Source organism: Saccostrea cucullata, unplaced genomic scaffold, assembly GCF_032062105.1.
Source record: "Saccostrea cucullata isolate Sc308-1 unplaced genomic scaffold, CSIRO_AGI_Scuc_v1 ctg662, whole genome shotgun sequence".
NCBI lineage: Eukaryota > Metazoa > Mollusca > Bivalvia > Ostreida > Ostreidae > Saccostrea > Saccostrea cuccullata.
In genome coordinates, this window is record NW_026932584.1 from 257,276 (window position 1) to 269,856 (window position 12,581).

A 12,581-nucleotide genomic window follows, 5' to 3' on the forward strand; every position below is an offset into this window, starting at 1 on the left:
AGTAACAGCCATACTGAATCCTTAATTGAGAATATCAATAAAGTGCCACTTAAATACATGTAACAAGTACGTACATTTTCTAGTACTTTTAAATTAGAAAAATTTCATTCAAACAGGTAACATGTAAGCTTTGTTTAGCCTAATCTTTGCATAATTTAAGACACGGGTATTTTTTATTTAAGTTTGTTAACTATCACCACTTTAATTTGACCTAGCTAGCTGAATTTAAACTTGAAACTTAAAAAAAGTAGAATTGAAACAAAATAAACAACACGATGATCTATAGGTGTCTTCCTTTCAGCATAGGTTGTTGTGCTAGAAAATTTCATTTCTAAAGCTCAAGGGCTTATCGAGATATTGCACGGACACAAAAGTGTTCAAACAGACATAATTTTGATTTCATTACCTTGACCATTGACATTTTTACCTCAAAATCAAGAGGGGTTTTCCATAGTAAGTTGTGTAAAATTTCACAACAAAAGCTCAAGGGCTTCTCGAAATATTTCAAGAAATTGAAAGTGTTACAGACAGAACTACAGACAGGGGCACGGAAGGACAGGCAGACCGAAATAAAATAATATCCTCCACTTCCAGCGGGGGACATTACAAACGAGCAAGCTCAGCCAGTTGTGTCTCTTCTCGAAGTATCCGTTGTATGCGCTAACAAGTCAGTTTACTAAATTGCATCGGGATCGAAATGATGTTATTAATGAAAACGAAAGTAAAATTAATAAAAACTGAAAAACTTCAAAATCTCTATTAAACCAATGTTTATGTCGTAGATTTAAATACATAAATAAAAATATCTTCAACATACTTTACAAAAGACCTTCAATTAACGCGTCAAACACTGTGCGATATGAATTCATACAACTGTATGCTTAACTGCGTAGAACACATTTCACGATCAGATGCGAACCAGTTTAATTACTGCGAACGAGGTTTTAAAAACTGTGAAGTATGATTGTACAGAACGGTTCTAGAAATAAATAAGCATAAATGACTTTCTTATTTAAGCTGAATTTAAATTTACAGATTACCGTGGTGTTAAATAGGGATTTCTTTGTTTAATCTATACTGATTTTACTGAAATGAAATTAGCTAGAGTTATTTGCTGCAGAACTACCTCCCAGAATTCCAAAACGCGCAAGCGCATTTGAAGTTCTTCGTACCATAACTAGTCAGCCCGGGGGCTGACTAATGAAAGTTTTAAGTCGCCGTGCGTTTCTGCGGAGTTAGAACAAGCGTTTCTGCGGAGTTAAAACAATTTGAATAAAAATATTTAATAACATTCATAGTATAGAATATTGAACAAAGATATTCTAAATGTTTAACAAAAAGCACAATAATCATAAAATAAATTTTTTATAAATAATTCATTTATTGGGTAAATATTTCATCCAATCCTGATTGACAAACTCTGACAATACTGAAGTGCGGAGAAAATTAGCACAAAGTGTCTTATGTAGGCATAGTCTAAAACCAAGACCACATTGTATATCAACAATTTTACTTTCTCTTTTTAAACAGCCTATAGACAGGATTTGTTGTACTTATTTTAAAATGCCGTGTATATTTATACATTTCCTATGGAAATTTTTCAAAAATTTTATGAAATATTGATTTCTTAAAAGCACAGAACCATTCGACAATTTTGTCCATGAGACTAGGGTAAAGCGCGTTTTTACAATGTGCCAAGCATTTTCCCGCCACATCTCAACACCAAAACAAAGAGACTGAAAGAAGAAATGTAGTGGTGGATCTACCGGTAGATGGATTTGGGGGGTTGTTAAAATCCTCTAAGAGAGTCCCACATATTTCATATTTGTTCCGTTCAAATTAAAGTAAAACTATAGCTAAGTTTAAACTTTAGTTTTGTACTTTTATGTAATAATTACTTAAACATCAAATTCGTTTGTACGGACGCAGAGGTCTATGGGCAGTTTGCTTACACATATAATATAATTGTACATGTATTTTGCATGAAGAAAATCGACAATGTCTCATGCAAGTATTTCATGTTACGAGGATATTTTAACAGATAAATATAAGAAATTTTAAAAACAGATCACGCAAATTTCAGTTTCGAATTACTTTATCAAAGGAATAATTACTAGTAATTTGTTTGCGGCCGATTTTTGACGCTTGCGTCAATATGTTTCTTGTTGTTTTTTTTTACTTTAATTTTTCTGCCTTACAAAACTTTACCACGTAGATGTCGTAGAAAACTTTATATACGGAAACATTATGAAAAAGTAAGTGTTTTAAGTCTGACATTACTATTATCGCCAAATTTTACGGTTCTGGTTAGTAAGATTAAAACTAAATCTCAACCAAAAATTTCTTATTATGATTTTGAACATTCTTGAAAAATAAATTTACAAAAGAAACATAACTGTTCATTTATAATCATGAAATAAACCATAGAAATTTGCAACGCATACAAAACGTTTACGCTAAGAAAAAAGCAATGGAACCACCAAAAGTGCCAGGGGCGCTTCCCATTCCTATTTATATATTGTATGTGAATGTCAGATTTTCAGTTTAAAATTGTTTTGCAACTTTTATTGGTAATTAATAAGACTTAAAACATAATGAAAGCCCTACGTTATTATTCACTTATAGGTTGCAAATTTTATTTTGTTCTTGTATGACAATGAGTATAAAACTTATGAATTTAAAAAAAAAAAACATATCGATAGTGAACATGTCACTAAATGATTCTAATTCCTTTTATCGTTGGTGTGCATGTTTCTGGCCATAAAGGATTTGATTGATGTATTACTAGTATTTGGTTTACTCTACTGACGATTTGGTGTTCACTAAATCGCCTCTGGTGTATAGTGTAACACAACCGCCTTTACAGGATCTTTCTGAATGGGGTGTCAATTGGTTAGTTATTAGACCAATCAATTATAGAGTTTTTTTAATTTAAGTACTGAAGTTATGGAGAAGGCGGGGTCATCATAATTATTTTAAAATAAATGTTTTACGGTAGATTCAGAAGAGAAAAATAAGTAAATGTAGTTGCTTGGGGGAAGGGAGTGGAAGGGGGCATTCAGTCGACATAAAAAATCACGAAACTAAGACTGCATTTTATTATATTCTAAGATTATCTATAAAGATTATAGTACAGATGATACAATTCAAAATCACCTTGAAATCCGAGGCAGATGCAAATTCTAATAACATTGATTATCCCTTTAAATATTATATATAGAAGGGTAATGAGTTAAATTGGATTGCCACGTGATTAAATCTCATTGTTGATTTTAAGCTATTCACAGTTTGGTAACATTTGATGCAAGAAAAACATGAAAAAGAAAAGACTCTTTAATCAGTTTAATTCTGCAACTTCTCCTAGAGAATCAGTAATGTAGCAACAATATCTTATCAAATCACAAATATAGGACTCCTTAGGGCCGAAAAAGCGGCATTGATGACGGTTTCAATATTGTTGTGAAAGTTTAGAACCTGACACTATAGTCTAAATGATACTTATTCTGTACAGTATCTATCCTTTTCATTGAAACCTCAATGTACATGTAATTGTTGAATTATTATTTTTTTTGTCTAAGAAGTCTCCATTGTCTACTTAGCCAATATCTCATCTATTAGTGTAGACTTCGCCCATATTTATGCCCCCATATTCGAAGATAATGGGGTATATAGTTTTGGCTCTGTACGTCCGTCTGCCTGGCTGTCTGTCCGAAAAACATCAACCTTGCCCATAACTTTTGAATGGTTGTGACTATGACTTTCATATTTCACAAGTGTATTCCTTATACCATCAAATTTGACCTCTTGACTTTGACCTTGGAGTCTGACCCACTTTTACTAAAAGCATCAAAATTTTAACCTTGGTCAAACCGATGACGTTTTGAACAGGCTTTCATACTTCACATGTGAATTTATTGTGACAAGACCTTTCAATGGGTATAAATATTTTTCACCTTTTGACCTTGACCTTAGAGTTTGACCCCTTTTTTAAACTTTAACCTTGGTCATTACTTTTGAGCAGCTAGTACTAGAGCTTTCAAATTTTACAGGTACATTCCTTGTGATACGACCTTTCTCTGGATACACGTTGGACTTTGGATTATGACTTGCATCAATGTTTTTTTTTTGTTTTGAACAAATTTTATTTAGTCAATCAAAGTCAATCAAAGTATTGGAAACAAGTTCTGTACAACTCACTCCTTCATTTTCAAACCCGAATGAAAGGCCTGCTGCTGGGATTTGTCTGTGAGTTTTCATTTGACTGCTTCTCTCTTAAAGCTTGATATCTTTGGTTGTCTTTCTACTTACAGTTTGCCTTGCAAGTAAGAAAGTTAAACCTTCACCATGAGCTGTCTAACAGAGGTTTTAGTGTTCTTATTTCTTAAATGAAATTTATTATTTCATGAATCTTGGAGTATTCATTAGATCATTATCATTGATAAGTTACATAAACAGTGATCATGTGGAAAAAATACTAGTAATTTGAAGACTCAACTCTATACATGCATTAAAAGCAAGTTACTGTTGATTCTCGATTTTTAATAAAATCAAATATATTTCTGAACTCAAAACGGTTAAAGAGTAGCTAAAACATTAATTAACATATTGAAATTTTGCCTTTCAGCTTCATCAAAAATCTACCCTGACTATTGGGGGGGGGGTGTCAATTTAATGTATCTAATCTTACACAAAATATCGGTCCGTTTATTAACCCTTTTTTAGTTCTTGCAAAATATACCGTGTAATGAGGAGAGCTTATCTGAAGAATTCAAGTCCATATAAAAGATACGTAGTTGTTATAAATGTCAAAAATACCGATGTAGCCAACTACCCTGTTTATATAGTACTTGTATATATATGACACCATTTAAGTAAAATTAAGAATTCAAAGTGATCGGCAACACAGGAAGACCGTGAGGATGCATCCAGCGTAAGTATCATTCATGCATATGCATATTTTTTTTAAAATTAATTAATTTACCACAATGAGTGCATAGAGTATAATAAATCCATGTTCCCCAGACAAACACAAAATACGTTTTTCCTAATTATACTCTTCTAATTGTGATCATTTTTTTTTTTGTTTCTCTGGTACTCCAATGAACATTTTATCCCCCCCTTTTTTTTGGGGGGGGGGGGGGGGGGGGCATATGATCCTTACAAAATATAGAGAAATATATATGGAGAATGATCGAGTAGGAGAGTACGATAAAAAAATAGAAACACTGTGATATCAATGCATAACATTGGAGGATCTAACCGAGGGTGATATTTGAAGACATGATTTCAGTAATGACCAAAATAATGAACGTCTAATCTTCCCAAGCATCAATTTTTTAATGCGCATGTTGTGCAAGACGAATATATTATCTATAAATACATGTATTTTTCGCAATTATTTACTAAATGATCCGATTTAAATTTTTTAATTTTTTTTTATATTGAAGGTCTGCTTTGAAGAGTTTAACGTTGGCTGTGCTTATCAGCGCGTGTTTTTCAATGTCTAATCGATGTCTACCTGGAGACGAGAGCTGTTTTCCTAAAAATATTGAGTTGATAAAATTCTTAGAATCTCTGGAAGGAAATCTTTATTTTCCACACCAGCCAGAATACGATGAACTTGTTGTGCAGAGAGAGACCATATATACGAAATTCCCTTTCGCCATTGCCAAAGTAAAGAACACAGCTGATGTTCAAAAGTGCGTTCTCTTCGCTCGCAAACACAATTTGCTGGTTTCCGTCAAAACTTCCGGCCACGATTTCCTAGGCCGATCCACTGCACATGGAAGTTTGATGATTTATCTTGGGGGTATGAATGCAACCAAAATCAATATGGCTTCCACGAGAAATCCCGCTGGCGAGATCACGTGTGAAAGCGGAAACACGTGGTTGAAAGTTTATGAAGAGGTAAATCCCAAAAACTGAATATACGAGTAATGTGTCACATAAAGTGGTCTCAATTATACATAAACTGTATATAATTAAAATATTTTAAAATTATACACTCTTTATGAAGTATACCATCGGCTCATACATTCATCTGTCATTGGCTCGCGTACAACATAAACACGATAAATAGTGCGTTTGTTTTTAATCATCATAATTCAATTCCTAAGCTTATGTCCGAGTTTTGAGATAGATATTTGCTAAATCAATCCAGAACTATTAGTTTAATTTGAAACAATCCTGCAAATATCACGTTTTATACGTTATGTGACTTGTCAAAAATCTTGACGTAAGCCAATAACAGATCGAAGTTTCTGCGAGAGGAGTAAACGGTTACTTTGCATGGGAGATTGACGGAGATGAAGGGTTGCAATAATACAGAAAGAAAACACAAAAAAAGTTTCCTCTGTTTTGTTGCAACCATTCATCTGTATACAAAGAAATGTTAAAGAGACCATTTTAATAATACAAATATTGACGATATAATTATCCCCATTTCATGATCAGTTATAATGAGATTTTGCCTCTTTCAGGTTGATAAGTACAATAGGGTGGTTATTGGTGGAAGTGCTCACACAGTCAGCATGGCAGGTTACACTCTGGGTGGCGGCCATAGTCCAATGTCCCGGATGTTTGGTATGGCGGTAGACAACTTACTGGAGCTAGAACTTGTCACGGCAAATGGCGAAATCATACTGGCCAACGACCATATGACCCAAACCACGCACCTGAATGGCAGTGTAACCACGTCAGACAATACGGACACTTTCTGGGCCTCGAAAGGTGGCGGAGGAGGAACATTTGGCATTGCGACCAAATTCACCTACAAACTGCACCATGCCGCCCCTCAGGTGGTGCAGTTTGTGTGTGGATACCCCTTAATTCGTGCAAACGGACAGCACATCGGATTTACCGTTTTACAAAAAATATTTTCCTTGATTAAAAATTTGCCAAAAGAATGGGGAGGGTATGTGATAGCCAGTGGCGTTCCCTCAGACAGTGGAAAATGGGGAAACGTTATAGTAGGTTTCAACCACTATGGATCGTTCGCTTCGACCACACGGGCATACATGGACCAGTTAGCTAATTTTCACAAAGAATGGCAAAATTTTTGCTTTTACGTTAATCGTACAACTTTCCTTGATTATGAAGTTACAGCCAAAGACCCTTTGTTTTACGCAGGATATATAACGAACACTCTTTTACAAAGTGATAGTTTTGACGACAATTTGGTAAGGTTCCTCGTAAATGAACTAGAAACCGAGCATACAAATGTCAGTTCATTCTCCTTCACAGGAACACTTCTAGGAGGTAAAAAAAATATACTCAGTAGATTTTTCACTTAATAAAATGTTTGTCTCTTTGATCCTAGAAGCAAAATATATTCGTATAAAACTCATTCAATTTTTTTCTTACAAAACATAGATATATGAATGTAAAACAAAACGTAAAATTGTACGGAAAACATTTCAATGCTTTTTATATTTTTAAGATTCTTAGTTTTTTTTCTTCAAATATTTTCTTAGGAGAAATGATGAAAGTTGGGGCACACGAAACCTCTGTTCATCCTGGATTTAGAACAGCATTGATGTCGTTGTCTGCTTCCATAGGTTGGGATACGGGGTTGTTAGATTATGACGGCCTTCCACAAAGGGGCGCCATAGTCGGCGAACAGCTGAGCGCATTCGGTGACGGTCAATATCCAAATGAAGCAGGGATGGACGTCGTCCATTGGCAACAGGAATTCTGGGGCAGTAATTACAAGCGTCTTTTGGACATCAAACATAAGCTGGATCCAGACAACTTTTTCACATGCAGAGAGTGTGTAGGATCTGCCCACCGTCAATCTAGTCATCTTGGTCATATTAATCTTGGCCCTATCATTGGATAAAGTCTTCATTACTGTCCATTACATAAAATTCTTTCATATGTAATTTAAATAAATTTATACAAAAATATTTCTTTGATTAAAAGTGATTAATTTTTTTGTGTTCAAACAGTTAACGAATTTTTATATTGTAAAGTACCTAATTTTTCAAATAAAACACTTTAATTTGTCCAAGGGAAGAAAAAAATGTCAGTCAACATTGTGCATGTAAGCAAGGAAGCTTTATTTTCACCGACATAATATATCTCACCTTTAAAAATACGCATCTCTGCACGGATCGTTAACCTTTATAAACACATATTCCCTTTTGAATGAATTTAAACATTAAGGTTCTTTATATAAAATGACTTATAAGGATGTTATATATCCGATAGGATGGACAGCGCCTTGTGCATTCATGATTGGCGTGGTCTGAAATTTTGCATATACTTTTGATGATGTATACAAGTTCTAAGAAGATTTTTAAAAAGTTTACATTGTTTTCTGAATACAATCGTATTGAAGAGATCTTGAATTATCCGAACATTATGTTAAATGTTCTTATTGCTCCTGAATACAATCGTATTGAAGAGATCTTGAATTGTCCGAACATTATGTTAAATGTTCTTATTGCTCCTTAAGGATGACGTGTACTCAGGTTTCAGAAAACAGAAAGGAAATATTATAAAGTATAATATGTTACATCAAAAATTGTTCTAAATGGATAAAATAACAAAGTTTTCACTCAATATCAATTTAGACAATTTAATATTTTAATTTCAAAGAAAATAAACAAGAACAAAATTCAATGTATGGCAATGCAGAGGAAATTCGGACTAAATATTTATTTTTTTCGTTTTTGTTAAATTTATTATTTCTTGCAATATTAATTACAATATTTTTAAACATCATTTTGCAAATATATGTGTTAAAGCTCATAAATTATTTCATATAATTGTGTGCTATGAAATAAAGAAATTCAAAAATATAAGCAAAAACCATTCTAGACAATATATCTCAAAAATTTAATCATTGACCCCATATAACGTTAATATCATGAGCATTAGGGCAACAAAAGTAACCTAAGGCTATAAGTAATTTAGAGTTCTTATTATTCATTTAAAAATGGGGAAAAAATATAAATATGACGGAGGAAATTCGGACTGTAATAATAATTAAGTTTATGGTCCAAACTCTAATCATTTCTTTACATGACGCAACGATGTTCCATTGCTATAATATTTCATTATTTAAACAGTTGTGTTGCTTGTAGGTAATATTTTGTGAGTAAAGAAAAAAATGGTCATAGTGTGAAAAATTGAGGTATTTTCTGAAAAATACCCAGGGGCCACTAGCATGAAAAGTAGGTCATTGACCTAGTTATTTGAAATTGAAAATTAACACAAGATTCTAATGCAATTATTTTGTAAAACACTTACGCATCGCCGGTAAACTCAGTTTGCGATCGTTAAATCAGCATTAACGGTCGCAAATACCAAATTAGAAGGTTATTCCCTAAATCATAGTTGTACATTGTGCAATGGGTGGCTTTTCGTTCTTATCAGTGGAATTTTTAGTCATCTGAGTAAAGGTATACCTTGAGAAAGACCCATACTTTATCATACTTTGATGCAAACGATTTTTTTTAAAAGATTTTTTAAAGATGATATAATTTAACAATACGGAGGACTTGGGCAGATTTAACATCTTTCCAGGGGACAATTTCAAAAAATTCTGTTAGCAAATGAATAATTTTGACATTCAACAGACTTCATCTAAATATAATGTGTTTTGGTAGATTATTAAGTACCGGTAAAATATAAGATAATACTTAATTATCTATGTCAAAATTTGATCTTAAGATTTAATGCTTTGCATTAATTTTGCCTAACAAATTACATGTATATTGTTTTAAAAATATTATTTAAAAACAACCCAAAAAACAACAGCTCCGACTTATAGTTTTGAATTATTATGTCGACAATGCCGAATGAACTTCCTTAACATCTGTTCTGAAAATATTTCAATGTATTGTATACTTAAGGCATGTTCTAAAATCACATGTATTCTTTGGGTCGAATTTATCATGGTTTCAGGAAAAATACTGGCTTGCGAGGACTTCATAAGATTAAGATGTTGTACACGTATATGTATATGAAATTTTACCTTTCGCGGAAACATGCTTTCATTGGTTAATGCTTATATACCTAAAAACTAATATAAAACCCACATCCACCAGAAAGTTAGTGATTTCAAATTATATATAGTATTAAATGTATAAATTTTAAGTCTCTTTTTCTAACAGAACTTATTTCGATAGTTTTTGATATATACATACGGTTAACCGACTAATCGGTTGGTACGTTTTGCGGTTGACCGATTTGCATTTCTGTTTTCATGTATCTCAAACACTAATCGATCCATTGATTTTGTTTGAAATAAACTGCAGAATTTAAATAAATCCACCATCTATCACAATTATATACAAATAACTTTTCAATACCAGTGAATCTAGATTTCTAAAATGCAAAAGTATTATGTAACGATCTTGATGAGCAGTGGTTTCTGACATCTCGAACCTTTGTCACTATCACTTCCGGTGTAACGACGAAAAGTGACCCAGTAGAATATTGACCGGAGAACTTTTTTCTGCGTAGATTTGACCATCTGGTCAATATTCTACATATGAGTATAGAAAAATGGTCCACATTGTCGTAGAAATTATGGTTTTTAGTATTTCCAATTGTATTTGTTTTTCTCTGTGATATCTGTTTGAAAGTTAGCTGAGTTGATTTGTTGATAACTGAACCGGGGTAAATTTGCGTGGTTACCCGTCGTTCTCCTCAGCAGCCATGGCAGTTCTCGCGTGACGTGACCTTGCCATTAAATCATTAGAGTTTTGGATTCTCTTTATCTGATAATTTGTCTGATATTTTTTTTTCATAAGGAGCTATTTTTATGCGAAAAATAAGGAAATTCCTAATATACGTACCCTAGAATTACATGTATCGATCATATAAGTAAGTATATTATACTTTCATGTAAATTACATGAATCTCATTGGTCGAGAAACATTTGTTAAAAAACACTATTACCCGCTGAATAATGAAGCCACACCCCACAGCGTAGCAACAGTCAACATTGCTTGACAACGGGTGATATTCCAAAAAATAGCGACTGCGCAGAATTTATGCGCGCACTGTTCACTGTTATATGTATTTGTATAAAACATTCAGTATAATATAATAAATATTGCATGTAGTTGAGTGTAACATTGAAAATTTTACACGAAAACCACTGTCAACCTCGGCTGCGCCTCGGTTGACAATAGTTTTCAATTGGGGTGAAAATTTTCAATGTTACAAAAAAATATTTATATAATATATGCAAGGTATAAGTATCTTCCTACTGACTGCGTCCCTCCATCAACTCTCTTTCTTCCCTTCGAGTGGAATGTAAACTAAAATGCTCTTGCATCATGACTCCCTCTTTGTTCTACGCATAACTATAATAGTATTTCATCTTTTCTTATTGCATATTTATAAAGGTTCGTTTGATGTTTTAAGATTTTTATTATTTAAAATACACGTAATCTTTACTTATTCCATGGTTCTATTCTTGAAATAAGCATTCAATTAAATGTCTGAAGGAAAAAAAAATTTTAAATTTATGAAAAGGACTGGGGGTGATGGGGAAGAGGGAGCTCACATGTTAGGAATTCTAAATTTCTTGAATAATTTCTTGAATATTATAGAAAAAAAATGTCCACACAGACTTTACATAGTTAGTATAAATATACATGTATTATGGTGATTTAGTGCGCGTCATTAAACGTTTAGCACCTTGTCTGACATTTTGTTATGACGGTAGATATTTACGTACATCGACGCGAAGGAAAAGCAATAAACATGCACCTGTGGCTTGTTTATTCATGAATGTAATCTATTTACATATATATATATATATATATATATTATATATATATATATATATATATATATATATATATATATATATATATATATATATATATATATATATATATATATAGTTTTAAAACGTTTAAATACATTACAGATAAACCACTTAAATTATAACGGTATAAAATTGACAATAAATTGAATTCATGTATCTTGAGGGACATATGAGCATTTACATTTGATATTTGAGAGAATATATTTCAATGAAAATCAACCTGACTCTTGATCATGAAATTAGAGGTTGTCGCGCTTTTTTGTTTTGTAATTTTTTTCAAGGAACATTGGGGGGGGGGGGGGGGGGGACAAAAAAATACCACTTTAACACAATTAAGAGTTTCCATTTCAATTAAAACTCAAAAAAAAAAAAATAAATAAATAAAATAAGATTTAATTTTTTTTAATTTAAAATTCCCATAAGTGTAAACTTAATGACAGAGGTGAACAAATTTTTGTAATGTGGTCAGAAATATTTTAATGTTACCTTCTAGTAAAAGACTATAAAAAGAAAATATTTACAGCATTGGTTCATTTTAAATATATTTAGCTAAAACACCCAGATTTTGTTCGATGAGTATTTCTTTTAAAGAATATCTTTAATCTCTAACTCAGGAACCGATTGAAGCATGTGATGAATCAGAAGTCATTACCATAAAATGTTCAAAAGTATGATTCCCTTCCTAGTGTCTACATTTGTAATAAAATATCAATTTGTTCGTTTCATTCATTATAGATTAAATGTGCACACGTGCTAACTCATGATTGATGGAAAACACCGGAAAAAACATAAA

At 32.4% G+C, this 12,581-nt stretch overlaps 2 protein-coding genes across 5 annotated transcripts in view; both read left to right on the forward strand.

Moving 5' to 3' along the window:
* Nucleotides 1–12,581, forward strand: part of LOC134235486 (uncharacterized) — a 137,968-nt gene that overhangs the window by 109,700 nt on the left and 15,687 nt on the right. The window lies entirely within an intron of this gene.
* On the forward strand, nt 4,823–7,842 carry LOC134235497 (uncharacterized). Its single transcript, XM_062717632.1, has 4 exons — nt 4,823–4,930; nt 5,448–5,907; nt 6,480–7,257; nt 7,473–7,842. The coding sequence occupies exons 1-4, from the start codon at nt 4,920–4,922 to the stop codon at nt 7,835–7,837; spliced, it is 1,614 nt and encodes a 537-aa protein (XP_062573616.1). The 5' UTR covers nt 4,823–4,919; the 3' UTR covers nt 7,838–7,842.

What these genes read in the sequence shown, in the direction of transcription:
- LOC134235497 (XM_062717632.1), top strand. An exon ending in GGTTGAAAGTTTATGAAGAG is followed by an intron (nt 5,908 to 6,479) that starts GTAAATCCCAAA and finishes TGCCTCTTTCAG; the next exon opens with GTTGATAAGTACAATAGGGT. An exon ending in CACAGGAACACTTCTAGGAG is followed by an intron (nt 7,258 to 7,472) that starts GTAAAAAAAATA and finishes ATATTTTCTTAG; the next exon opens with GAGAAATGATGAAAGTTGGG.